The sequence below is a fragment of the Glandiceps talaboti genome, chromosome 18, assembly GCF_964340395.1.
Source record: "Glandiceps talaboti chromosome 18, keGlaTala1.1, whole genome shotgun sequence".
Classification (NCBI taxonomy): domain Eukaryota; kingdom Metazoa; phylum Hemichordata; class Enteropneusta; family Spengelidae; genus Glandiceps; species Glandiceps talaboti.
Genome location: NC_135566.1, coordinates 9,399,975 through 9,427,500, shown reverse-complemented (window position 1 = coordinate 9,427,500; position 27,526 = coordinate 9,399,975). Strand labels below are relative to the sequence as shown.

The 27,526-nt window shown below is 36.9% G+C and overlaps 2 protein-coding genes across 2 annotated transcripts in view; both read right to left on the bottom strand.

Annotated features, from left to right (window-relative positions):
• The window catches only part of LOC144449373 (neuronal acetylcholine receptor subunit beta-4-like), an 11,177-nt gene extending 7,387 nt beyond the window's left edge, over nucleotides 1–3,790 (bottom strand). The window contains exon 1 of the mRNA XM_078139901.1: nucleotides 3,715–3,790. Within this exon, the coding sequence (XP_077996027.1) occupies nucleotides 3,715–3,790 (76 nt within the window). The remainder of the gene's footprint in view (nucleotides 1–3,714) is intronic.
• An 11,131-nt stretch (nucleotides 3,791–14,921) lies between these two features.
• LOC144448837 (neuronal acetylcholine receptor subunit beta-2-like) overlaps nucleotides 14,922–27,526 on the bottom strand; it is a 46,734-nt gene continuing 34,129 nt past the window's right edge. Inside the window, exons 2-6 of the mRNA XM_078139145.1 lie at nucleotides 26,182–26,321; nucleotides 22,231–22,275; nucleotides 20,583–20,692; nucleotides 19,280–20,270; nucleotides 14,922–18,465 (exon numbers count right to left, since the gene is read on the bottom strand). Of these exons, the coding sequence (XP_077995271.1) occupies nucleotides 18,265–18,465; nucleotides 19,280–20,270; nucleotides 20,583–20,692; nucleotides 22,231–22,275; nucleotides 26,182–26,321 (1,487 nt within the window). The 3' untranslated portion in view covers nucleotides 14,922–18,264. The remainder of the gene's footprint in view (nucleotides 18,466–19,279; nucleotides 20,271–20,582; nucleotides 20,693–22,230; nucleotides 22,276–26,181; nucleotides 26,322–27,526) is intronic.

Here is a 27,526-nt window from a genome sequence, read left to right as displayed (position 1 = left end):
TTGGCTTATTCTCATCAGATGTACAACCATTACAGATTGAAAGAACTGTCTTTTTCAGTTGATGCCATTTTCCGCATCCAATACTTCTTGCGAGACTTCACAATTTTCGCGATTTTCTTATTGTTTTCTCGAATATACATGTATATAAAAAAGTTTAGGGTCGGCGTGAAAAACTAGGTGGGTCGGATAACGGGAACCAAACAATTTTTTTTTATTTGGTTAAAATGTACGTAGTAGTTAACTCTACACTAGTTGCGGGCAATATAGAAGAATGGTATTAGCGACTGTTTCTGGAGGCTGAATGCCGGCAAAATAGTTATTAAATAACAGCATGAGGGGTAATATGACTTCTACTAGTGCCCAAATAAGGCCAGGCAATAAGTGTGTTATAACACAACGCATGCACTCTCGGACATCAATTAGCTGCTGCTGGAACATTTTAAAACTGTGTCCTTAGATATATAACTGCTTACTCGTAATATTGGATACACACTGAACAGTAATGAATCACCTTTTGGTAAACGTATCTGTATATGAGTACACATACATGTAATATGACACAATAAATCCAACCAAATTGATTTCTGGGTCAGCACCCAAAAAATAGCCACCCCTATAAAATCACGATATTTCAACCTGTTGCTGTACAGTACAGACATACAGACATACATACATACATACATACATACATACATACATACATACATACATACATACATACATACATACATACATACATACATACATACAGACAGTCAGTCAGCCAGACAAGGATTAAAACATAAGCTCCCCCAACACCCGCTGTGGCGTCGACAGAGATAATGAGAGCTAGAAAAGTATTTATTTATCGATGGCTCTAACTTATAATACGCCGACACTCCTAAAAATACAACGGTTTCGTCTCATGTGTCTGAAGAACACCGCAAATAGATTCAGCAAAATTGATCGATGCTTCTTAATAGCAATGCTGCTGCATTTGAACAGTAGGCATCCACGGGAACCATGATTGATTTAACTACATCATCTTGGTTAGGTAAATTACACAACCAACTCAGATCTACATCTTCTGAGATTAAAATGTTTACAGAGAGACTGGATGAATCTAATGCGGTTTCGCTGTTCGGGGCTTACCACGCTTCAAGGCTTCTGTTTTTTTATGAAAGGAGTTCGTTGTTTGCATTGCACGAACAAAAATCGATAGTGAAGACAAAAACACAAGAGTTGTAATGAGAAAAGTGATGCAAAACAAACAAATCATTTTAACATCCGGGGGATTGATTTTAAGTTGGGAAACAAACAGTAACGGTTATTAACAGTCTTAATTGCGAGGAGATTTTGTGGACTTTAATTGCTGGATGAGGAATAATTGGGATGAGACGTCACTGAGAACTGAGATTTCACTGCCTAAAGTGCTAACAGATGAAGTTTCCTGATATACGATACTTGAATCGAAATAGCATGTCAAAAAATGTCCACTGAGGTAGATTCAGTGATGGGATTTCTAAGCATTGAATCCATTAAAACATCACTAGGGAGATAGCTTTGGTGTGTTTAATTCAAACAAAAAATATCGATACTTTTTTTTTTTTTTTTTTTTTTTTTACATCTCACGATTCTATATTTAAAAAAAAACATTATTCACCCGAGTTTCTTTAAAGGGATTTAATATAAACTATAAACGATGGTTGTGCTGGTCTAAACTCATTTTGCCATTGGCATATTATATACGGAAAATGGTTGTAAAGTGACCAGACCAGAACAAGATGCAATCTCGAAAACTAGGGCATATTTTCCATGATACAATCAATAGGCCTTTCCAAAATTTGCCATGGTGGCGCTCTACTTCCTGTCTGTGTGTACCTTGGGGGTATACATGGTATAGGTTACTTGGTTAATCATAGAGTACTGCTGCTTTCCTCGATATCTGAACAATACGTCTAATTTACAATTCTACAGAATACCAAGGGACAAAGCTCTTAAGAAACAGTATTATGAGGTGATGATACCCCCATTTTGAGCGAGGGCGCTGTATTCTCAATTTCCTGTTTGCAGTCTGCAATGGCCTATTGAAAACCTAATGTTACCGTAAAGAGGGCTAGTGGTTTTACGACGATGAACAAGGGTGGCCTTAGTTAGTTAATTCTCTGTTTCTCAGTCATCGTATCGACTTAAACAGGCTGGGGGCGGTCGGTGTATATGTTGGGGATATTTTCAATGCATAATCGCACTTTTAACAAGATCTTCAGAAGAAAACTATAAATCAGTATCGAAGGTCCGGAATTCCAGCTTAGCAATGAACGACAAGTTTCGCCTAGATACACGCCTATCTTACCAACAGATCTAAGACTGAGTGTGGATGGGATTTTGTTCTATTCCTGCCGTAGAGGGCGTCGATTTTTTCTCTATTATTTCGTGAGATTAAAGAAACATACGGTCAGTCAGTCAGATCATGAGAAACACAGAAATAACTTAATATATTGTTTTGGGGGCATGCAATTACGGGTGCACAATCGAAGGGGAATTTGAAACGTTTGCATATCGCTGTTGGTAACCTTGAAACAACACTTGGTCTACTTAATTATACCAGCTATTTAAGTATTCTAAGGACATTGCCTATCGTAATATATTTGAATTGTTGTTACAAGAGGAGGTCTATTATTCAATGTATCGAATTTAGAGTGGTTTCACAGAGTGCTCGGTTTAATTGGGTGTCTAAAATGCACTTCTTAAGTATATACTGTTGTATTTTATTGCCTATCATATTTCGAAGAGTAACGCAACCATTTGAATGTATTGCAGTGTATAAATAGGGCAGTAAGACATGGTTACTAATAAAGTACAATGTACTGGGAGATAAGACAAATGGAGAGAGAGAGAGAGAGAGAGAGAGAGAGAGAGAGAGAGAGAGAGAGAGAGAGAGAGAGAGAGAGAGAGAGAGAGAGAGAGAGAGAGAGAGAGAGAGAGAGAGAGAGAGAGAGAGAGAGAGAGAGAGAGAGAGAGAGAGAGAGAGAGAGAGAGAGAGGGGGGAGGGAGGGAGGGAGGGGGTAGGGAGGGAGGGAGAGTATGTATGTGTGTTGGGAAAAGGGAGATCGATTGTACAGACGTCGACGTTGTTTACCAAAATGTTCAGTCATTAGCTATATCAGATGCAAATATACCTGTACATACGTTTGCAATTGGATATTCATCGTTCTAATCATCAGTTCATTAACTTGAAGTGTCCTTGCAAACAAGATGAACTGTCCTGCTAAAGTAGTAGTGAACTAAAAAGATCTACTTTAGCACCATTGGATGATTGACACCTGATTTGATACACTTTTGACCTGATATTTCGTAAGCGCTAAACACGTGCATGTTTTTGCTGATACTCGAATCATCGCGAATTAATAGCTACGGTAAATTAGTTTTTTTCCTCTCTCGCTCGGAAATCTATCCAAAAATCAAACCAAAAATGAATTGGATGTGCAGTTTAGTGGTTCAATTTTTTATATGCAGGAGTTATGAGTGTCCGTGCACGTAGCTGGTGATTGAGAGCGGTTGTAACATGTCAGTGGCGATTATGAGCACTGGAAAATATTGTCGGTGATTACAAAATCTGGTCCAAGAGCAAGCAGATAACGTGAAACAGAATGCTCTAAAGTTCGCTAAAGATAATATATCAATGTCGGTAATCTTTTTTTCGCGCCAAAAGATGAAATTTAACAATATTGGTACGGTTTCTGTCGAGAAAGATGGCGTTCTGTTTCAGTTGTTTTTCATTAGCTTTCTGTTTTAACTGCATGGCTTCCATTGTTAAACGTTATTAATACTTACAGACGCCAGTAAATTGTTGCGAGCGATTACACACGCTGGTAAAATATTGTCAAAGATAGCATTTAATTCTATATGCCGTAGGTTAAAGATGTTAAAACTGATAAAGTGCCTTGATTTGGTTGTTTAAGCTCACCAATTTATCAAGTAGTATATTATAGTGAAGTTCGTTGGTATTCGTCTCTCTCTCTTTTATTGTACGGTTCCTAAATTGGATTTCCAAAATGAGTAATTCACTCGAGAAGCGTTTCTATCCACTTATTGTAAAACACGGGGTTATTATTTAGAAACGTGAAATAATCACATGAAACGTTGTTGGGTTGAAATTACTAGGTGCATGAAATCACAATATATATAGGATGTGAAACATATAGCGAGGTCTTTCAGACGTCACGATGCAATTTTTTTTTGTGTGTAGGACGTGATTGTGACTTGTTAGGCAATGTCAGATATTCGGTCATTCACTTCGATTAGCGTAAGTACCTATACGCTTTTACTGATTCTGTTACAAGAAGAAAACCTTGTTCGTATGAATGTACAAATCACTTGAATCTCCGTCGATGTACGGAGTGTCTGTAATCAATGTTAATAGTTTATCTTTTCTAGACAGGCTTGTTTTGGAGACTCGTGTTAGTAATAACAAAACGTCAACGGCTTCCAACCCTTCTTTTTTTTTAACTTTTTTATTTTTAATTTTTTTAATTTTTTTTTTGGGGTGGGGTTGTCCAATCATTCGAAAAAGCCTGTTCAGTTGCGAATCTAGTCAAATATTTAAGTCGTTTTTAGTATTCATTTACAAAAGTGGGAATGTTTGTCAGATACGCGTGCATAAAATGTTAGATTTACTAAAATGGTTGACATACTTCAGAAAAGCGTATACGCATATAAAGTGTAATTTCGATCGACACGTGCACGAAACAGAATCTTCCGCGAAAATATAGAGAAAACACTGTCGGGAAACCAAATTGAAAAAACGAAATAATATATTGTAACACTGTTCAGGTGTTTCTGACCCACCTCTTTTCATTATGATAGAGAAAGCCTTGTATATGCGAACAGACAGTAGTCAAGCAGTGGCACATGCGCACAGAAAGAAAGTGTCTCTTTAACATGCTTGTTTTCGGAAATAGAACTTTCCAGACCACTTGGCGCTTACGTCTTGCTGACAAACTGTAAATATCTCTACCCCAAAATAAAATTCACCGCAGCAACCTAAAACAGAGATACCGTGAGATATCGTGTTTGGAGTACAGTGATATATATTCCAATGATACGCAGTTTGAAGCTATTTCAACTTTTTACTGACAGCAAAGACGAATAACACATCAAAATGTATGTTGCTTTACTCTAAGATTTGAACTACAGTCATAATGTAGTTAGATGTTTGAAACAGATGAGATTAGACGAAATTAGGTGACGACACTAGGTTGATAATTATGTGTCAACTTGTATAAGCTGTGACACAAAAGGTTAAAGGTCAAACTAGTGTTAGGTGGGTGACTGGGAGAGGATTACTCTTTAGAGAATTTCAAAGAACGTGGCATATACATGTTCTTTGTCATTCTTATAGTTTATTTTTGTCTTGCTAGGAAAGCGTAAAAGTGCTTCAATTGCGCGTGATGACTGAGGAAAGAAGGCTTATCTAAACGCGTTTATGTATGTATGTATGTATGTATGTATGTATGTATGTATGTATGTATGTATGTATGTATGTATGTATGTATGTATGTGTGTGTGTGTGTATGTATGTATGTGTGTGTGTGTATGTATGTATGTATGTATGTATGTATGTATGTATGTATGTATATATATATGTGTGTGTGTGTATGTGTGTATGTATGTATGTATGTATGTATGTATGTATGTATGTATGTATGTATGTATGTCTGTCTGTCTGTATGTATGTATGTATGTGTGTGTATGCATGTATGTATGTGTGTATGTATGTATGTATGTATGTATGTATGTATGTATGTATGTATGTATGTATGTGTGTGTGTGTGTCTGTGTGTGTGTGTGTATGTATGTATGTATGTATGTATGTATGTATGTATGTATGTATGTATGTCGAGAAAAGGCACATTGTCAAAATGTAGATTTTATTGAACCGTGTTTCAGTTTAATTATTGCAACCAGCTATAAACATTATACAGTAATAAAACTCTAGTTGGGGTAGTCAGTTTTCCTTAGTCATTTACAAAACAAATGAATGCTAACGTTTCGTTTCAATAAATAAATTTCAATGTATAATAGAAGAGGAAGAAGGCTCTAGTAAATGACTAGAATTCTGATAATGTTGACAAAAATGTCAGTCAGTGCAAACTTTGACCCTTGGTGAACTCACAATCAGTACATCAATTCAACTCACAGGAGCAATCACTCTCATTTCAACATCCGAATCTCTCCAGACAAAAGATTAGAGAACACTCTCTTAGGCGTGTAATATCACTACAACAATTCTCCACTAAAACAGAATTCTCATGTCCTCATCGTACAATTTTTCTCATACACGTATATTCTGTGTTTCAACTCCTTATATCTAGATTAACCTTTAAAACTACCGGCTTAGCTTGGATGGCAGAGCTTAACAAGTACAAACTTGTATACAGGCGATTTTCCAGGAATCAAGCACTATTATTTCTGACTGGTATATAAATCGACTGTGAACTTTCATGACCTATGCAAATGAAAAATTATCGCTTCCAAATATCTAACAGGGTTTCTCATAAGTATTGATTTGTACAGAATATAAGTACAAAAAAACCTTACACTTACTCCTTAGACCTTTCATGCAACGCAACACCAAGGGTACACTTTTCTCTTTTAAATTCATCATTTAATTTTTCGCACTCAGGTTTCAGCCGCAATTGCTAAACACAATCATCTTAATTTCCTTTTTTTGCGAGAACTTGATAAAGAACTATACAAGCAGCATGTAATTCATCGGATTTGTGTTATTCTCTGTTCAAGTTCATTTCCTTATAATTACTTCCCTGTAAGCGGTTACCGAGATCAATAACAGATATCACATGCTATAATTTGCACGGCCCGCGGATTTGAGAATCAACGGCGTTGCCATAGTAAATTTGCATCCAATTAACGACTTGGCTGTGGAAGTGTAAGCACCGTACACAGATTTATTCAAGAAACAACTTTGCCATTACGTTCACAGTTGCAATTATCGCAGTAGAGTCATTGATGATGTGTATAATGAAATGCATTGTAAAAATGGATATTTTCAAATGATGAGAAATAGGGCTCCTTTAGTACGTTATGAATCGATTCACCCATATATCACCATTTCATGGTCGTATTAGTGAACTAAAAGTAAAATAACCTGACAAAATAAAGAATTTCACCAGTAATATCGATTCTCAGCCCACTATTGCTGTTATATTACGAAGCATAAAGTGATGTAGTTTCGTTCAACGGTAGACATTTTCTTTAGTTCTTTTGAGGTGGACTGAGCTTCGGTTAATTAGACATGTATATTTTTTGAAGTGGCCATATAGCTGAGGAATACTTAATTTTTCGAGTGGATTTTTAATTCATAAAATAACTGTACCGTGTTTTCTACTCGTTAAAACAATGTGAAACAGCACAGACCAAATCCTTGTTTGTAACTCAATAATTGCAAAATATTGAACTGTTTGTAAATAGTTTGTTATTGTAAGAAGTACAAGAAATTGTAAACATACTGGCTAAACACAAGTAATAACATTGTAACCACAAGTAAAGATATATAATCAAACTACTCATGCAAGCTGGTGTTTCAATATATGGGGAGCGACAAACGCATGCGCAGACTGGACGTGACGTAGTGATTACTTGTTTTTACCAGGTTTGTTTACAAACCCCAAGAAAACATTACAAAGTTTTATCGCAATTATTGAGTTACAAACATAAATTTTCTTTATATACTCTTTCAAATATTTTTATTTTTTCAGAGAAAACACAGTACAGTTGTTTTTACATAAATAATAAACCTAATTTCATTTTATTTTTCAAAGTTTATATATTTTCAAGATCATTACAATCAGTCTGAACAAATATATCTTACTTATAGATAATTTCTATATCACAAATCTCATACGGTACATCTTAAAGACCTGGACTGAGCAAAAAGCTACTTAAAAAAAATAATGCTGACACTAGAATATTGTCCAAGTAAAATTAGCGGGAAAATGGAAAATGTACGGATTTGAATAGTAAATAATGAAAGCAATAAATTTGTAGCGTGACCAAGACTGACAGTTTGCAGATGAAATCTCTCAGCTTGTTAAATTGTGTTGTTTTTATTGGCTAAAATCTTTCAATTAAATTTTTCAAAACGTTCAACTTCTGGCGGCACGTTTTGTTTTAGGTTGTATGTATCATACGTCACTCGATACATGAAAAACTATGGATTTACACTGTGATTCAGTTCATTGACTAAGCAACCGCATGCAATAATACTAGTATCTTTACAATTGTGTGTCAATTATCGGACTAAGAGTACACATTTGCAGAATAATGATGTAATTTTTTTCAAGATTAACTCCGATGCTTTTGAAGGAGAGCTTTCACGTCATTCGAATCAGACAGAGCACAGACCCGCGTTGTCAACGTTACATGTTAACTAATCTCCCACCGGATTTACTAATATGGATAATTATTCAATCTATCCAAGCGAGATCAATTTTCTGCTCATTTTAACCGCAATTGTGACGACGCAATTTGTGTGTTAATGTCAGCTGGTGTCTTTGATTATAACACCGAACAAGTATATATTGGCAAAACACAACATCGTGCTCAAAGTTTACCATCTCCTAAAGTCTATATATAAATGACTGCAATGTGTGAAATATTTCGGTACATTACCTTTGCGGTGAGAAAGTATCCCGAGACACAGCAAGACCACAAGTATGTCCAGTAACACAGTCCTCATTATTGGCTAACAAAGTCAACGGTGACACCCGTATATTATAAGTGATGGTGCAACCGATCAACGACGATGGGAAATTACAGTTGGAATATTCCCGGCTCTTTTCTGGATTGGCGACAGGTGACAAAACACGAACGGTTATCACGTTTGGACGACTTCCACAGTGACAGCAACAACGGAACTAAAAAGAGAGCGATGCACACAGAAAGGAGTCTTCGCGGCTAATATAACACTTTGCTAGCCCTTATTGAGTGGATGAATACACGAATGCAATTAGATTGAGCCTTTTTAGTAAATCTATCTCTGTGTGGAAGAAGTCAGGCTATCGACATAGATCCACGGTGTACACAAGTAACATTACTTCATAGATGGTAGCGTAACGGTTTTTCTGTTTGATCTGAACATCAAGTAAGTTTAACCAACACTCAATATTCTTCGACAACGGTGAGTTAGTGGTCATCTTCGTCATACTCTGATAATCTAGTTGTGAGAGCAACAACAATTTGTAGTCACGTGATATTGCTTCTTAACCCACCAATGGCAATCATTCTTAAACCTACAGACTGTGTTAGATACAGTCGAGATATCAGGGCAATCAGCTCTGGGATGAATCTATCCCTTCGTCGTAGACAATAAAGGCTGACTGTGTATGTATATGCATATTTGTCAAGAAATGTGGTCATTGTATAATAATTGTCATTATTGGTGTATAATATAGTCGTCAAAATATGAATTTGAAATTGTTACGATAGATAAACGTTGCAAAATTCTGGAATTTCATCAAAACAGGTTTGAATAATTAATTCAACCATTAGTTTAATCATTCTCTCTCTCTCTCTCTCTCTCTCTCTCTCTCTCTCTCTCTCTCTCTCTCTCTCTCTCTCTCTCTCTCTCTCTCTCTCTCTCTCTCTCTCATAATAATGTATATAAATGGAACCGAGGAAAGGAAAGTGACACGCATAGGAGTCAAACCCACGTCCGAGCGGTCCTGAATACTGGCCAGAGTGCTCTAGCCAGTTGATCTAACGCGTCAACTTGTACATTTCGTGTGCCGTCCTTGTTAGCTGGTCCTGGTGTGTACCTTTCTATTTCTGATCAGGTGAGAAGCCAACTCACTAACCCTTGGCCTTTCACCCTACGGATTCAATGAATTCACAGGTTCCTGGCCTAAGGATCACCAACTTGTGAATTGGTTTACTAATTAGCAATGAGGATCATAATAACAATAGCATGATGCAAATACTCAACTAATATATATTATCAATCTATCTATCTATCTTATCTATCTATCTATCTATCTATCTATCTATCTATCTATCTATCTATCTATCTGTCTATCTGTCTGTCTGTCTGTCTGTCTGTCTGTCTGTCTGTCTGTCTGTCTGTCTGTCTGTCTGTCTGTCTGTCTGTCTATCTATCTATCTATCTATCTATCTATCTATCTATCTATCTATCTATCTATCTATCTATCTATCTATCTATCTATCTATCTATCTATCTATCTATCTATATATGTCTGTCGTATATGCGTGCGTGTCTGTGTGCGTGCACATGTGTGCGTCTCTCTGTGTCTCTATGATGACTACAGTTTAGATAGAATGACCAGAGTCGCAATAGTGGCACAAAGTAATGGAAAGCCATACCCGCGTTCCTTTTGCTTGACATTGAACACTATTAACCCAAAACTCGCTGGCTTCTGTCTTTTGCCTTCGGCTAGCTGTGTACATGATAAAAATAAAAGTGCTGTTGAGGGAGACAGGAGTCACTGCTGATAGTCATGATAATCATTGGCGTCGTTCATCAGCGTCAGAATCACTTTTAATGTATGGCTACGTAAGCTAAAAGTGAAGGTGTAAAGGCATGATGTAATGTTAAAACATAGAGTGCATGGAATGTTCCATTGCACGGCAGTCACCCTCATTTAATTTAACATCAGCCTCACAAATTCCACCATAAATTTGGGATTAAAGCTCTGACAAATTGCATTCTTTTGATCCGATGTAATTTTCTTGTTAATGGCTCACGGTTAATTGACTGTATATCTTATAAATCCTAATGTAAATTATACCTGATGAGGTTTATTTTATTACATGGTTGTATTATATGCTCCGATTGTTTATCGACTATTATTTTCGATTCTTACGTTTTGGCTAGAAGACACAACATGATCATCGAATGATTTGAGAGTGGTCGGCTTGAAATATGTAAAAGTTGTTGGTTCGAGTCTGGCAGCTGCCATTCGTTTCTGAATGGCAGCTTGATTGGGCAAGCTGAAGATATGAACAAACACCGAACCCTGGTCAAACGAGCTGTATATAGCTGATAAATGGGGACCTGGTAGGATATATGACAACTTGAATCATTTGTGCCTCACTGGCTGCAGGGGTTGTATGCTCTCCAGGAGTAAAAGTTGTTAAATGAACGCCGTATACTGTTCTATTTCTACACTAGGGGAAATAAGAAGTGCACAGCAGCGCTTAGAATACGTCGCTGCATTAAAGAATATGCGCATCATACGTATACGCTTGTAAAGTAATCCAACGTCCTTTTTTTTGAAAGATGGTTGATAACAAACACTGCTAGTTTGACCTGTCTCTTCAGGGGTCAAATGTCAGGAAACATGAATAAAGGTCAAGTGGTAAGTCTATATTTATGTCTATGGTGTGGGGTTACAAGAATGTCAAGATCTTGTTACTGATGATAAACACAATTAAAGTTATTTTAGAATCCAAAGCGCCTTTCCTCAAATTCATGTACCAAATCACAACATCTTTGTGACAGGTAGTTTGCAAATTAAAGAGGCGCAGCGTAACTTTCATTCAAGGAAGCCATGACTTAGTTTTGAAGGTATTTGATGAGGTTACAGTCAATATTTAGTGGTGTTTGTCTTTTACACTAGTTTACTACGTTGCGATATAATGATTGTACTTTAGACCACCACGTCACCAGGGATTTTCCCATAGACCCTTGCAGGAAATCTTAAAATTGCTGAACACATATCAAGTGCAGTAGCGTGTATTTACAAGATTTCAAGGTCAATTAAGTTACCGATGTGCTATGTTTTCATCCCAAATCAAATGTAAGTTGATGATGATACAGGTGCCCTTAAGGCAATAAATAAACGGAGAAAAAAAACATCGAAATCCCTTTCCAATGCCGATAGAAAATAGTTAAAAAAATGATATATATAAATATGTGGATGAGATTCACATTGATTTGTTCTAAGAGGTAACATGGTCAAGCATGAGTTGTACATGTGTTACGTTATTGCTGATCATCATTTAGGTCTTTTAGACAACTCATACATTGTGTTACTATAGTAACACACAAGGCACACGACTGTCTCTTAGTCTTAAAATTTGAATTATCGTTTTCAGATAAATACAAGTTTGCTACATTTCATAATCATCCATATCATTTCAAAGTTGGTATTTAACTTTTATTCAGAATTTTGTCAAATCGACACATTTCTCGATTACTGAGTAAAGCAAAGTTTTAGCTGAACCTTTGAATTCTCAGTATAGGTGGCGCTGTTTTCCATCATTCAGTCATCGTCAGACTAGACTAAGTCTTGTATTTTCCCTCTCAATACTGCTCGCTGTCTGAAAAGTCAAATCTGGCTTAACCTGCAAAAGTGACCTTAAGGGAGTAATTAGAAATCAAACCTGGAAAATTAACATCAGATTTGAAAACTTTGCATTTCGCTTTGCAAACGAGGGGAACACCAAGGTGCAAAAAACTGTTCTTACGAATTTTTCGATCGGTAGCAGGATATCGGAGGGGAGCAAACAAGAAAGAATTGCGACAAGAAAGTCCTGATTTTGATACAGTGGGAGGGGAAACATGATGATGTCTGTAGGGCAATGCATATTGTGTATGCCAAAATGAATTGTTGGTATAGTGGAAAGCACAAGTTATCCTAGTGGGGAGTGGGTAAATCATTGACAATATTAGGTGGGCAGTGGACTGGCGGGCAAGTTGAAACCCAGTGGGAGGAAGGTAGGGCAGATATCCTTCGCCACCAGAGGGAGGACACATCAGAACAGCTAAACATCTTTTGTCAGTGGTTATAAATTTACAAATGTATGTTGTGTCGAGGAGGCAGTAGGGTATCGTAGTGACCGCAAGGGGGTCGATATCACTGAAACAGACGAAGCCTTCTTGGCAAGTTGCTGTCTGTCTGTCTGTCTGTCTGTCTGTCTGTCTGTCTGTCTGTCTGTCTGTCTGTCAGACAGACAGACAGGCAGACAGACAGACAGAAAGGCAGGCAGACATAGAGAGAGAGAGATACGCGAAGAGACAAGAGAGAGACAGTGAGTGTGAGTGAGAGATATGAGCAACGTACGTACTCTAAGTCGAACATACATACATGCATACATACATACATACATACATACAGACATGCATACATACATACATACATACATACATACATACATACATACATACATACATACATACATGCATGCATGCATGCATACATACATACATACATACATACATGCATACACCCATACATACATACATACATACATACATACATACATACATACATACACATACATACACAATACCTACCTACCTACCTACCTACCTACCTACCTACATACATACCTACATACCTACCTACCTACATACATACATACGTACATACATACATATGCATACACACTATATTTACTCGTTTTACACGTGTCGTATAGGTTTAGTCAATTAAGGTAGATGTACTTCTGCTTTGACATTGCTAAGTAGGTCAACAAGACCGTAAGACTATTAGTTAAGCTGATACCAGTCATCTATAGAGTTGTCATGATCTTTATCAGTGGTTGAATTCAGATCACGTCTTGGGAAGTTTAAATGTAATGTTACATTGCCATTAATAGGATTACCCAACCTCTTTCCTCCTTGAACACGAAAGGCTATGATTTTCATATGTTAACCAATCTCATGGATTGAGGTCACTGTTCTTAAAAGTGCACCATCTTTTAAAGTTGATAACAAAAGAGTAAAAAGATTTGTAATTTTAATTATTATAACCGAAAGAAAAAGTTGACTAGTATAGATTGATAATTGATAATTAAAAATATTGATTTTTGCATTTAATTATCATGTATGTAACTTTTAACTAAAACTTTAAAGACCGATTTTTCGAGTTCATGTATATCACCGTATTGCCATTTTGACCTGCCCTCTAGTGGTCATGCTGAGAATTCGTTGTCTCACCCTCCTGTTTTTTTTAGTGCATCCTAAATTATTGAATGTGTAGACGAATTTCAGCTAGGATAGTGCCAGTTTTGTGAAAATAAATTACCCAATTTATGAATGTTACTTCCACGGATATTTAGTATCGATTTATTTCAAGTTTATGAAACGGTTTTGTTCTTACATTAATTATAAATAATCCCTTTATCTTACACTGGAGGTGAAATTGCATCCCATTTGAGATTCAAGTATAAAAGTGCTACAGGAGAAGATATCTTGTGAAGACTGATGTCTGCCACGCTTCGACATACATTGATAAAAGCTAATCAAAAATATATTCAGGGCATATGAGCTTTGGTATCACAAATGTATGTACCAGATTACATAGAATATGAAGCTTGCACTCTGGAGATATAGTCTGATTACTGAAATTCGTTAATTATGCAAATATATTATTTATTATTCATAGGATATTTATCAAAATCTAAGCAGTTCTTGATGTTACCATAAGGACGATATGTAGCAAGTTCCATTGATGCAGCGGTTTTTGAGAGATCGTGTCCACAGACAGACAGAGGCATAACAGTGCACTTCCTTATGGAAGGCAACAATTAATCGAGCTATTATAAAGGGAGTAGCCACTACAACATTGTTGTCTTCAGAGACAGATGCCATTGATAAGAACTAGTAAGTCATTGCTACACTATGGTGTATTGACTCCAAAACTGACATTTTCTGATCACATCCACAGTGACCTCACACGTCTTAATGGTTGAATTCCGTCACAGTAGAGTGTTCTTCTTGACCTTGATTATCCCCTAGACCACCCTCCTGTCCATCAATCTCTCTTTGCAACTTGCTTAGCTAATGGTGGGACATATAGGGTGTGAATGAACACACAGATGGCACAGAATGAATGTTCTTATAATATGTAACATTTATTCAAAAAATAGCACAATAAAACTTTACATTAATAAACCGTTGCTTTAGTAAATTCAAAAGACAAAAATGTACACAAATTATAAGTATTTGAACATGAATATCGGTTAGCACACGTAAAATTTCTTCAAAAAGTCAAAAAACTTGTGACGGAAGAATAAAAGGAAGGGAAAATTGGACATTGACATCATTTATCAAACATTTTATGCGTAATCGCAAGAATATTTTTGATAATCATTTTTTTTTAAATTATGCCATTCAATTGAATTCAACACACAAGTCGCTTTTTGGAAATTTACGATCAAAATCAACCGAGTCGCAAAACAGAAATAGCCACCTGAGCGGATATTGTAGCCATCATAAAATTTCATCCGTGTAACAGATCCTGTGCCGAGCCCGTCACATTCCTGTGTGTGGTACAGGTCTGTGTCAGCAAAAATGGTACAGGGTTGTAACATAGATGTAGTTACAGGCCTGTCAACAGAGGTGTGGATACATTGCTAGATACATTGGTGTCGGTACACTGCTGATACACTGATGTATAAACAGGCATGTCAAGGGTCTGTCTTTTCAATATTTGAGAGTACCTGTGTGTACATGACGGTAAACATGGATGCGTGGCGAGGTGTTTCACGAATCTGAGTTTATCATAATGTTATATGATTGACACGCATTCAAAACATTACTTTTACTCGTTTTGAGATTTTAAAAATAATTACACACCCGCGGTATACATACCTGTACCAACAGACCTGTTACATGGATGTGATACAGTTCTGAAGTTCAAAAATTACAGACCATGTACTATTACTTATACACACATCTCTGAATACAAATATGTGTGTATATCTCTGTTCAAGTTCTATGATCACAGCAACATACATGTATATATTCTGAAATTACACACCTGTATACATGCAGAACAGATAAGTCAAAATGCGATGTCCAATTTTCTCTCAACTCGCAGGTCATTAAGTGGAGATAGAATACAATCATAGAAAGTATATGGTTACAAATCGTTTTTAAAGCCTTAATGGTAAATACAAAACAGGAAATATTTGCCTCAATGTGAACAAATCTTTACTATTCCTTATTGCTTGTGTGTAGTAAGTATTATTGTTGCTGTTAATACCGGAAGTGTAATATTTGCATATTTTTCAGACAATTACTGACAATTTCTGAAATGTTGTAAATAAATAAATATGAAAATTCAAATAATTTTGGATGGAAGTTAACAATGTATTATTACTGAAATGAGAATGAGTTCTTTCCGTGTGTAAGCTTACACTAAATGTGAAGTAATCGCTTTTGGAAGTTTCCCCGCCATTTGAGGCGTTGACGACATTTTGTGCGAACTAGTCGTTATCCCGTCAATGAGGATTTTGGAAATTATTCAGTTTGTCACAACTAGACTTACCGAGAACGACTGTCCTGCCTATAATATAATATAATTCTTTGCCTACGCATGTGGCAGAAATTTTGAAAAAGTGAAAATGAGCCTGTCATTAATTTCTTATTTCAGGTATCGCCTTGTTAAAAAATTCATTATCATGTAACCGGGAAAAAACATAATAAGTACTCCGATCCGGATAGAAATGTTTTCATATTTTTTTTGCTGAACGAGGATAATCCTGTCCAGATTGTTAGTCGAAATGCAGAGTGTCGTCAACTTCATTCTTACGTCACGTTGACTGTCCAGTCTGTATTTGCAATCGAAATGTGACTATTCATGAATGAAAGAGAGATTTATCACAATTATTACGCAATATAAATATAAATATTTAAAAATTCTTGTTTAGTTTGTATTAAAATGACCGGTGATCGACAGTTTTTGTATTGCATATACATATTTGTTGTGATGGCATGCCCTTTCACTAAGGCAATGAATTCTCGAGGTTGGAAAAAATCATCCAAATGGCAGTCGTTCATTTTTTTTGTATTGGTCCCATGTCAGATTCAACCGGTTTAGGAAAAGAATAATACAAAAAGTCAATGTCAATAAAATAATAGAACTGGGTACGTGGTCACATGACATAGTTGTACTCAGAAGGTGAATTGTGTGCTAAAATGCACAAGTCTTGGTTTATCTACAATTTCAAAAAGCAATGTTGTGGAAGCCATGGAAAAAATAGTATTAGTCAACTATCATTCATTCAAATAAGTTTTCCTATTATCAACAACCAGTTTTCAATTTCAAATCGTGATCAGAATGCTCAAAGTGCTTTTGTTCAAACAATGGTCATGGCTAAACTGACATCTTTAGATATCGAACCATGGTACATCCTGACCCCAGCATGTTAGAGGTGATGTTGTCTTTGGGAAAGTAGAACAAAGGTACAGTTTGTCAGTACTATCAAGGACTGATAACTGAGGGTGATGGTGAGGTCCCAAACTTTAAGAGTGGTTGACCCCATACTTGGTAAGACCCCTTCTTTTAAGAGTGGTTGACCCCGTACTTAGTTAGGCCCCTTCTTTTAAGAGTGATTAGCCCCGTACTTGAGTACTTTTTATACGTTCCCCCTAACCATATCATACGCACATGTTTTCTAGGCCGTCTTTATACACTATTACTTCTAAGTGAAGGTATTACTAATTTTTGGCGCGAAAGCCATGTGCTGTTTACAGGAACACTAAACATTGGTGGCTTTTGGATTGATGTACGTCCCTTGTGTAATACAACGGGTAAATGGAGAGTTCTGAACGGATGAAATAGAACGGTCCAATTCAGTAACTTTAACTTAACCAGTACCAAGTGTACCAACGTTTCAAGCATTATTACCACTAATAGAACAAGAAGTAATGATCGACTTGTTGTCTCTTACCCGGCAGGAGACCACATAAGATCTTTGAAAGGAAATAAAGATCAGAATCGTAGAGAACAAGACAAGCCTCTGTATCAAATCTGCATGCTTTCCTCCATCACTCAGCTGTTGCATCAAGTTTGTAGTTGGACTAACGCTAGTCAACATTTCAGAATGTACACTAAGCGTGAATATTTAACAGTAGTTTAGTCTTCTAAGTATTTCTGCATCACTTAAAATTTGCTTGGTCGAGCAAGATTAACACATTCATATGTGGTGGTTCGCTTGTTTATGGATTAAGCAATGCCTGGGCAACCTCAGCCATCTTTTCATATAAGTAACTTGACTGGATACATCACCCTAACCATTAGCTGGCGATTACTTAATTTGCGAGAACGCTTGGTTTTACTCATGATTCAGTTCCTAAATTAATAAAGCCACACCCTTGTAATTAACTACACAAGGAAGATTGGTCGAAATCTGAGCTCGCTTTCCCAGTGTCAACATCGTTTCACATTATTGCATAAATTCTGTTTTTTGTTGAGGGTACAAAAATAGAAATTCAGTATTGCGTAGTGGGAAATGTTTTTACCCACTGTATTTGTCGTAAGTTACTTTGTCAATTAAAACTGGTTTTGAAAGTTTCGGTGTGTTATGAACACCCTTCTGTTCCCAAATAACGGGAGAATTCAGGAGAATTGCGCCTGTTCCAACAACACATACTATCAAGAATATCCACAGGAGGACACGATCGATCACCAAGGCAACGTACTTCCAATCTTCACTCGACTGTAAATATACAAATAAGATGCGATTATTAGAGTTAGTGGCGAAATGGTATAAGTGCGAAAAAATTACTGCCAATGGCGTCGAAACATAACTGTGTGCGTTTGGCATGAATTCAAGGTAATTAAGGAGTGCAAGAGTGTACGATCAGTTGGACATGATAGTCGACACTTTATTGGCTTTTGAAGATTGCATGATCTGGATGACACATACTTGTAGAAAACTCTAATTACACATGGAACTAAACGTTATGTATACCAAAATCTCCATGCACTAATCCACTCGGTATTTCATTCAAAAGCAATCGTCTTTTAATGAAACCACAACGATCTACCTAGCAATCCATTCGTCCAAACATTTAAACATCCAGTGTGCATGCATACGTCATTGATGTTATCACTCTGTTTCTTTGTATGGATGGGTCTAACCATTCACACTGTTCTCTGTAAACTCTACCTAACCACCCACCCACCCTCCCATCCATCCATCCATCCATCCATCCATCCATCCATCCAGTCAGCCAGCCAGCCAGACAGACAGACAGACAGACAGCCTGACAGCCAGCCAGCCAGCCAGCCAGCCAGACAGACAGTTGATCATACTTCCATCAGCAATACTCTCTTAGCCAACTCTATTCACGTTCCGGCGGTAACACACCAGCAATGATTGTATCAACAGATTAATTAATACTAATACCAGACACATTTCTTTGCAGGAGTGGTTAGTTATTTTAATATCGATACTTAGGACTTTATTCAGTTATCATCTACACTTAGTTCTGAGTGTTGATTTGAAAAGAAAAAACAAGTTTACTTACAGCATCCTCTTCGTCTTCTGCCTTGAGATGATTTGTGATGAACTGAAGACTATCCAATGCCTCTCTATACTCATGCGGCAGATCGTTATCACATTCTGTGTGGCTTTTATTTGGTTGCTCTCTACCTTCTATTTCCTCCAATAATGATGGCGTGATGGTGTTCACCATATACTTAGCCGCCGATTTCATAAACCTCTTATCATAGTAACCATTTGAATGACCCTCTTCCTGGTGGTGCTGTCTCGCGGCTCTTTGTCTCATCCGTGTCTGCATGAGAAAAGATTGTTTCTGTGGTCTTTCCATGTGCAGAAACTTTGGAAGTGTGTCTATGAAGACGAGTCGAACCCACTTCGGCATGATGTGCGTTTTAGAATTACGGAAATGCACGTTTATGACGATGACAGTGGCAATGATTGACACAGTCACAAGTGACATAGTGAACAACATGTAACGGCCAATCAACGGAAGGCTTGTTGATGTTGGTGGGATGATTTCACTGATCAGCAACAGGAACACAATTAAGGCCAGTAAGATTGAAATTGAGAGCGTGATCTTCTCACAGGCATCGGATGGTAAGTAGAATACTAGCATGGTGAGGAAAGAAATCAACAAACAAGGAATCACTAAAGTCACGACGTAAAACAACGCTTTTCTGTGAAGGACAAAACTAAACGTAATGTCAACATAAATCTCGGCACAACAGGGGTACTTGACAGTATGTCGTTCTACTGGGGATTCCACTATATCCCATTCGCCATTCTCCCAGTAGTCTTCCTGGCCAACGTTTTCGTCCATTTTCATTAAATCGACTGTATAACCGTCATGAGTCCAAGCTCCAAATTTCATGATGCATGTTTGTTCGTCAAAAGGAAAGAACGCGATGTTGATTTTACACGAACTCTTGTAAATTGCTGGAGGTACCCAATCCACTGTGCCGTCGTTAGATACCAATGCATTTGTCATAAACTCTACATTATAAGGTCCATCAGCGCTGCAATGGAGATACAACATAATTTCAATCAATCAATCAATCAATCAATCAATCAATCAATCAATCAATCAATCGATCAATCAATCAATCAATAACTTAAAGAGTGCGTTGTGTAAATATATCGTGAAACCAGCGAACTATTACGTTTATAATTCTTCAGTTTACAACAAACAACGGATTTTAATTACAAACATGACCTCCATTAGTTCATCAATCTTTGTGCCAAGTCTGGATGAAATTGGCCCGTGTTATCCACTTTGGGATCGGCTTAGTAAGGGACTAATTAGCGCCATCAACGACGAGTATACTCACTTGTTGTAAAGCAATATATCAGGCCACCATAACATGTTGATCGGTATATGGATGATCGTTAAACCTTCGAAGTCAGCTGGGTCCCACTCTAATTGATAATCATGCCATCTCTACAGGTCAAAAATAAAGAAATTAACAATTCACGGAATTGGATTCCGACATTGTTACTATACTTATGACAGGAATAAATGTAGATATCTTGGGCCAAAAAAAGAAGAAGAAAGAATTGTTTCTGGTCAGCGATTGCATCGCTTCGATTCGGTCGTTCTTTCTTTCGTGTTTGTCCAGCCCATGAAGTCTGGGTGGGAAGGGGGGGGGGGGGGCGACGACGACACAAAATACCCTCCCTACTTCAGTGAAAACAACTGCAGAGCCTATCATGAACAAACAAATGATATCTACCCCCTACACCACATACACATTTGCTCTAAAGTAGTACATCAAAAGAATAGTAACTGCATGCAATAAATAGAAGATTTAATGACAGGTTTGTTGGGAATAATAATAAAATAAATCTCGTCGTCGCATCAGTTTAGACAAAGTGTCCTGACCAGAAACAATTCTTTTTTTTGTGGCCTTAGTAAACTTTGGCAGGTGGCAAAACTATTCCTATATATTCTGTGTTCTGGGGAGTCTGTTCCTTCACTGTGAGTCTCAACCAAAATGATATTCATGACGCAAAGAAATGATGATTCACAGATGACAAGTCACCGGTGATAGCTCGAGCATTTCAGCGGCCATCTTGGATTTAGAACGCCGTGATTTTACCTCATTATAATATGTTTGCATACTTATTTGCATCACGCACGCCGACATTTGTCTTTTAAATACGCAACATCTGTAGAAGAGTGTCATGTCACCAAATCCTCAGACTGACCTTAGCATTCTGATAACTCTATGCATTACCAGCTCAATATTCATGTATACAGCATTTGAGGAATTCTGTGTGATTTGTTTGTTGGAAATGTTCAGCGACGTGAAATATCGCGGGTGGTGGCACTAGCCGTTCCAGTGTGAGGAACGACTAGTGCTCCCGCAGTGGTACATACACACGTATAAATAACACCTTGCTCGATCAATAACACCTAATAAATCACATCTCAACTAAAACCATACATGCTATTTAAAAACAAAGAACCCTATGTTTGTTGTATTTAGATTGCTTGACATTAAGTTATTAAACACGTATTGCCTGGCTATGAGGGCACTAGTAGATGTCTATTACCCCAAGGGTTGTTTTGCAGCAACTGCCTTCTTAGGCTGAAAGCCGTGGGAAATAGTTGCTACATAACAGCACAAGCCTACTAGTGGTCGAATAAGACCTGGCAATAAGTGTTTTATAACAAACCACAATCTCTGGCAAGTACTCTCTCCAGAGTCAAAGTAATGCATTGGTATAAATCCCCCTGCTCTTGTAATAGTGCCCTAGAAACATAGAAAACGGATATTGCCCTCTGTATGCAAATTGAGGTCACTATGGGTCAACAGTCCATACCACGCCATACGATCTAAGCAGATCACTGATGGCTATATGAAAACGATATGATATAACAAAGCATATTGCATTTACGTCTGGTGTGAAGGACTGATGATTCGGAAAATGTCGGAAATCAAACTTAAAATTCATAACTGGGAGATTTTGACATACCTGTTTTACCCATACACTTGTTGTCATAATTTGATTCCGCTCATCCTGGAAGCAAAACACAAAACACCGGAGATTACAAAACAATGCAGCACAGGTCTTGCCATGAAATAGCTCAAAATCTCATACCATACTTGGCATTCAGGAATATATGTATCTCAATTCTGTGATGGCATCGACTATGATGTCATCATCAACTATACAAAAGATATCTCATGAATTAAAGGTAATTATTTTCTGATATTTCCCTTTGTTTAGCCATCATGGAAAATACGAGTAACTTTAACCAACTATAATATAATATTTGCGAACAGGAACAGGAATAAAGGGGGTAACTTTAAGCATTTTCTGGTTAAATCAAGAACATATTTGAGAAAATATGATTATATCTCCTTAAGCAGACTCTTTGAAACATCTGAAAATCTTGGTACTGTTTTGAGTACCGCAGAACAATGACGTAGACATAGAACGACGAGGAAATAGAACCCATGTGTGTGTATGTTCATTTTCAACCCACAGAAGTCTTACTGTAATCTAGACATAGCTACATCCAGCTTTTCCACAAGACTGATGACATTTCAAACAGTCTTATCGTTTCAAATGAAATTAGAAATTGATCAAATTTACTTATTATATTAAAACTGGGTTTATGTAAGTGTTAACCTATCTAATTTGCTCTGGACGTGTCAGATCCTTTTTGGAGTTAGAGTCTTGAAAGAACACAAGTTGATCAGTAAATGATGAAGATAGATTGGGCATGCTACAGAAAACCGGAAATGAAAAACATGGTACGACGATGTAGTGGGTAAAAGAAGGTGGTCTAGGGCTCATATATCAGTCGCTATATTTTCGTTTTGTTATTCCGCAAGTCTGAACTTATTCCATTGAATTCATGTCACTTAGACGCTAATTTTGTATTCTAAGACGTTATTCCCCAATTTTTTCTTTGTTCAGCCAAAGGAGAATACGAGTGACAAAGAAAAATTGGGGAAAGTAATGGTAATTTTGAACGTTTTGACTGATATTTCGAAAACAGCAGAACCAGTGATGTAGACACACGTTGTCGTAACATAGACGCGAGTTGTGGTGACGTAGAACGAACAGAGTATACAGTCCATGTGTTTTGTTCAACTTGGCTCGTGCATGGCATAATGTGTTTTATCGACTATGTGGTTCGTAGTTACACGTCTATCACTAGACATCTATTACAACTTTAAAGCCTGGATCTATGAATTATTACTTCCTTGATACCCCAAGTTAATTGATTTCTACGAAGTGAGTATATTAGGTGAACAGATATATGGATTTTACGATCATGACTATTGCTAACAGTTAAATGTAATGGGTCATGTCAGACAACGAAGTACTTCAATACTGTAACAGTAAACAAATTTCATCTACTCTGTGGGATTCTAAAGTATGGTTGTTATCATCTCCCCTTACCAAATTCTTTTAATCGTAAATCGATACTGAGTAATCGACCAATCCCTTTATGTATGTATGTATGTATGTATGTATGTATGTATGTATGTATGTATGTATGTATGTATGTAAGTGTGTGTGTATGTGTGTGTGTGTGTGTGTGTGTGTGTGTGTGTGTGTGTGTGTGTGCGTGCGTGCGTGCGTGAAATCACACACTGCCTATTTCTAAACGGAGTTGGACTAATTACACTGTAATGTGAGGATGTCGTTCTTTGCTCAAACTTGGATTTTGAAATATCTGAAACCGAATAAACGGTCAAACCAAATCGCCGAAAGCTGCAGCACGTGTTTACAGTTTGCGCAATGTTTTACCTTGTTCGTTTTTCATCCATTTCATTTTTTTTCAAAGTTATCATTCACGGATTCAAATTAAATTTATCAAACGGGCAGCTTTAAACCCGAAATTCCTCGGAATATGACAGAGAAAGCTTCAGTGCTATGCGTTTCTTTCTACGAAATCCAAAGAAATGACACGGACGAATACAAAACGATTGGATAGTGCAACATACAAACAATGAACAGGTTTCCTTCATTTGAGTAAAAAGTTTGTATATCGAAGTGACTTTCTCTCAGAAACTCCGGATGCTCCTATAACACATGTTAAATTACTGCGAATAAATTAAAAACTGGTTCGCAATTATTTAGAATCCAACACCAGGTTATACAGAGATGACCTAATTTAGACTGGCGGATTACAAGACGGTGTTTGATTTACACGTGTACAACAAGTTCACCAAAAATACTACTTGCGAACAGGAATAAAAGGGGTGCTGACCTCCGCGAGTAAGTACTTACTGGAAATGCTTTCCTAATTTTTGTTCCTAACAATTACAGTCTAGAATAGTCAATCAACAAAAATGACTCACTGTCTTCAAGTATTTGAAAAAAAGCAATTGTATGAAATAGAACTCACAATTCCGAAGGTGTCATGTTTGCAGAGGATGTGAGTGGTGAGTGAAATGAATCTGAATAAATCATAAGTATAAAGTTATTGATATAGTGCATTGGTATTCCATTTGGAAGCTTCAAACCAATACATTAGTTTCGTTCTAATTATATCGTTATTCGGATTATGTAATTGATGTCAGATGAATGGTAAAGTATATCAGTCCTGCTAAATCAATCAATATTTAGTTTTTTTTTCTAATTTCATTATCGTGGTAGAAGTGTAAGCTTCTTGGTTACAAAATTAGTTATTTTAATTGGCGAGCAGTAGTAAATATACTGGTATGTCACACATGATGTATATGTGAACCAACTCTGTATGAACATGTTGTTTAAACAATTTTGTGCATGTTTAGTAAAACAAAATGGAACATATTCCTCCCCTTGACCACGAATATTTAGAAAAGATGCACTGCAGTGCAGTTGTTGTCGCCGACCTTTCTTAAGCAGTTTTTTCCCGAGTTGGCACAATCAGCGATAAGTTTTGAAGAATGCATTGCTGATTAAGGGTCAAATGACATATATTTATCCGTCATCTATTAGCATAATTATGCATGTGAGACAGACAACATGCGCCAACGCATTAAATCTCATTTTCGGGTTGTAATACAACATGACACGTCTATTTTGGATGAATACTGTTGACAGGACAGTATCGGGTTCTGAACATTTATTGCCGTTATTTGAAAAGAGATTTCTTTTTACAGACAAGGAGAATTTACAGGTGTGGAATCACCCAAATGTCAAAGTGACGATTGGTCAGGGGGGAGCGCGTAAACTCATCCGAACCGTCACAAGAGAGTCGTTTACTAGCTTCAATCATGCTCATTATCACATTCATTCAAATCATGCTGCATAGTGTATAATCATGTGTCAGAAAGTGATTTGACACAGCGATGTATGTGAGACGTGACGGTTTAATGTTGAACCTTGATAAAATCCAGTGAATAATGTCAAGACAATCTCTGTGTAATCCTCACATCCATCCAAGTGTCAGTAAAAAAAGCAATAAGCTTATGAGACGACACCATCTACTTAACCTAATGACCTATACTGTACATCCGTTCCATTGCCATGGCAACATACACGTATCACTAAAACGATACATGTTTTTTTTTGTATAGTTACTTGTAAAATGATATTGAAACTTCATGGTACAATCATAGTGTATGATATAACATACCGTCTAATATACAAATGATGACTTGTGAATTTTAAGCAAAATGATCAAATTACACAACCATATGCAAAAGTAAACATGTCTGGGTAGTTTGTGTGGGTGTAGGGTGTATGTTTATGTATATATGTGACAAAACATCCGCACCAAACTGAATAAAACATGCACTTTAAATCAAAGTCATTCTAAATCATCACAAAATGGTACAGAAACAAATTAATTTAAACACAACAACAACAACAACAACAACTGCAATAACAACGACAACAACAACAACAACAACAACAACAACAACAACAACAACGATAACACTGTTTTCGTAATGTAGATAGAGAAACTTAAATACTTACTATATCAATTAACTGCGAAATGGAAAGACCAAATGTTACGTTAATTATTTGGCTAACATTGGCAATTGGACGAATCAGATTGTTGTACTTATCCATTAAGGTCGTGAATAACCTTTCGGCACTCTTCGAGCCATGACAACCTGGAGATAAAAAGAAGATAACACATTTCCGTTAAGTAAGGTATTGTTCAGTCTGACACGTCAGAGTACACAGTCCCCTGTGTTTCAAGCTTGGGAAGGAAATATGTCACTTCATTTGTACTGGTATGTAGAGATACTACAAAATAAATAACTAATATGGTACTATTAAACACCGAAATTGATAGTACATATCAAAAACTGCTGATACACTTGTGTCATTTAAACTGAGCTATATCTGGTTTTGAAACTGAGACATTATAGCTTTCTATATCAAGCTATGAATTTTTCGCTGCGCTTGTCAATCAAGACCAAATTGTCGTCAAACTTGGAATGCCAATGTAGCATCAATTATTGGGCCATTAAGATAGTTACCCAAAAATGACTCCCTCCCATGGCTACTTAATTCTAACGTCTCAAATTTAACTGACATAAATCAAACAGGACAGGTTAATGAGATCAAATCTTCAGAAAGCATAGTTTGAACCTGTCCATGAAAATAAACTTTGAAATTTGACGCTTTAGATTAATTATCGGACTAAATGAGATATAGTCAAAAAGTGGCCATGTAATACAGCAATTAATTAACAAGCGAACGAGGCTGGTACAGTGACATCACCGGGGTCACAACCTTGGACACTGAACCGTAACATGATTGGTTAGAAGCTTGAAATAGCTATACGTAATTCTTGTATACATGTCAGTAATAAAAGATACATTAGCAATATTACACAAATGCATTAATATCGATTGGTATTATATTTACGTTTACTCTCGCTTGACCCAGCTGAGCTGACCTTCTAAAGTATCGATGGGCACAGGTTGATATTGCAAACGGTTCAAAGGTCAAGAGCGAAATGAGATATGGCTGCAAATATATTGTAGATCGATAGGCATAAACAAATTCTATGCACGTCTACACTAATCCAGCGAAATCCATCATTTTAAGCAAAATCATCAAAGAAATTTGTTGAAGGCTAATTGACGAGTATGCACAAAATGATTCGCTCCAAATACAGCACAAACTGCGCAGCCATATAAATTCCTGTCACACAAAAACGTCAACTGGCTGTTTTTAATGGTGGAAAATAATTCATTAGTGTTGTACTATAAGTTATGAAATTGCCATTTGTTGACCTTGAGATGGTGACCTTCAAATGGTAATATGAATCACGGGAAGATGATTAAAACCCATATCTTTGTAGGAC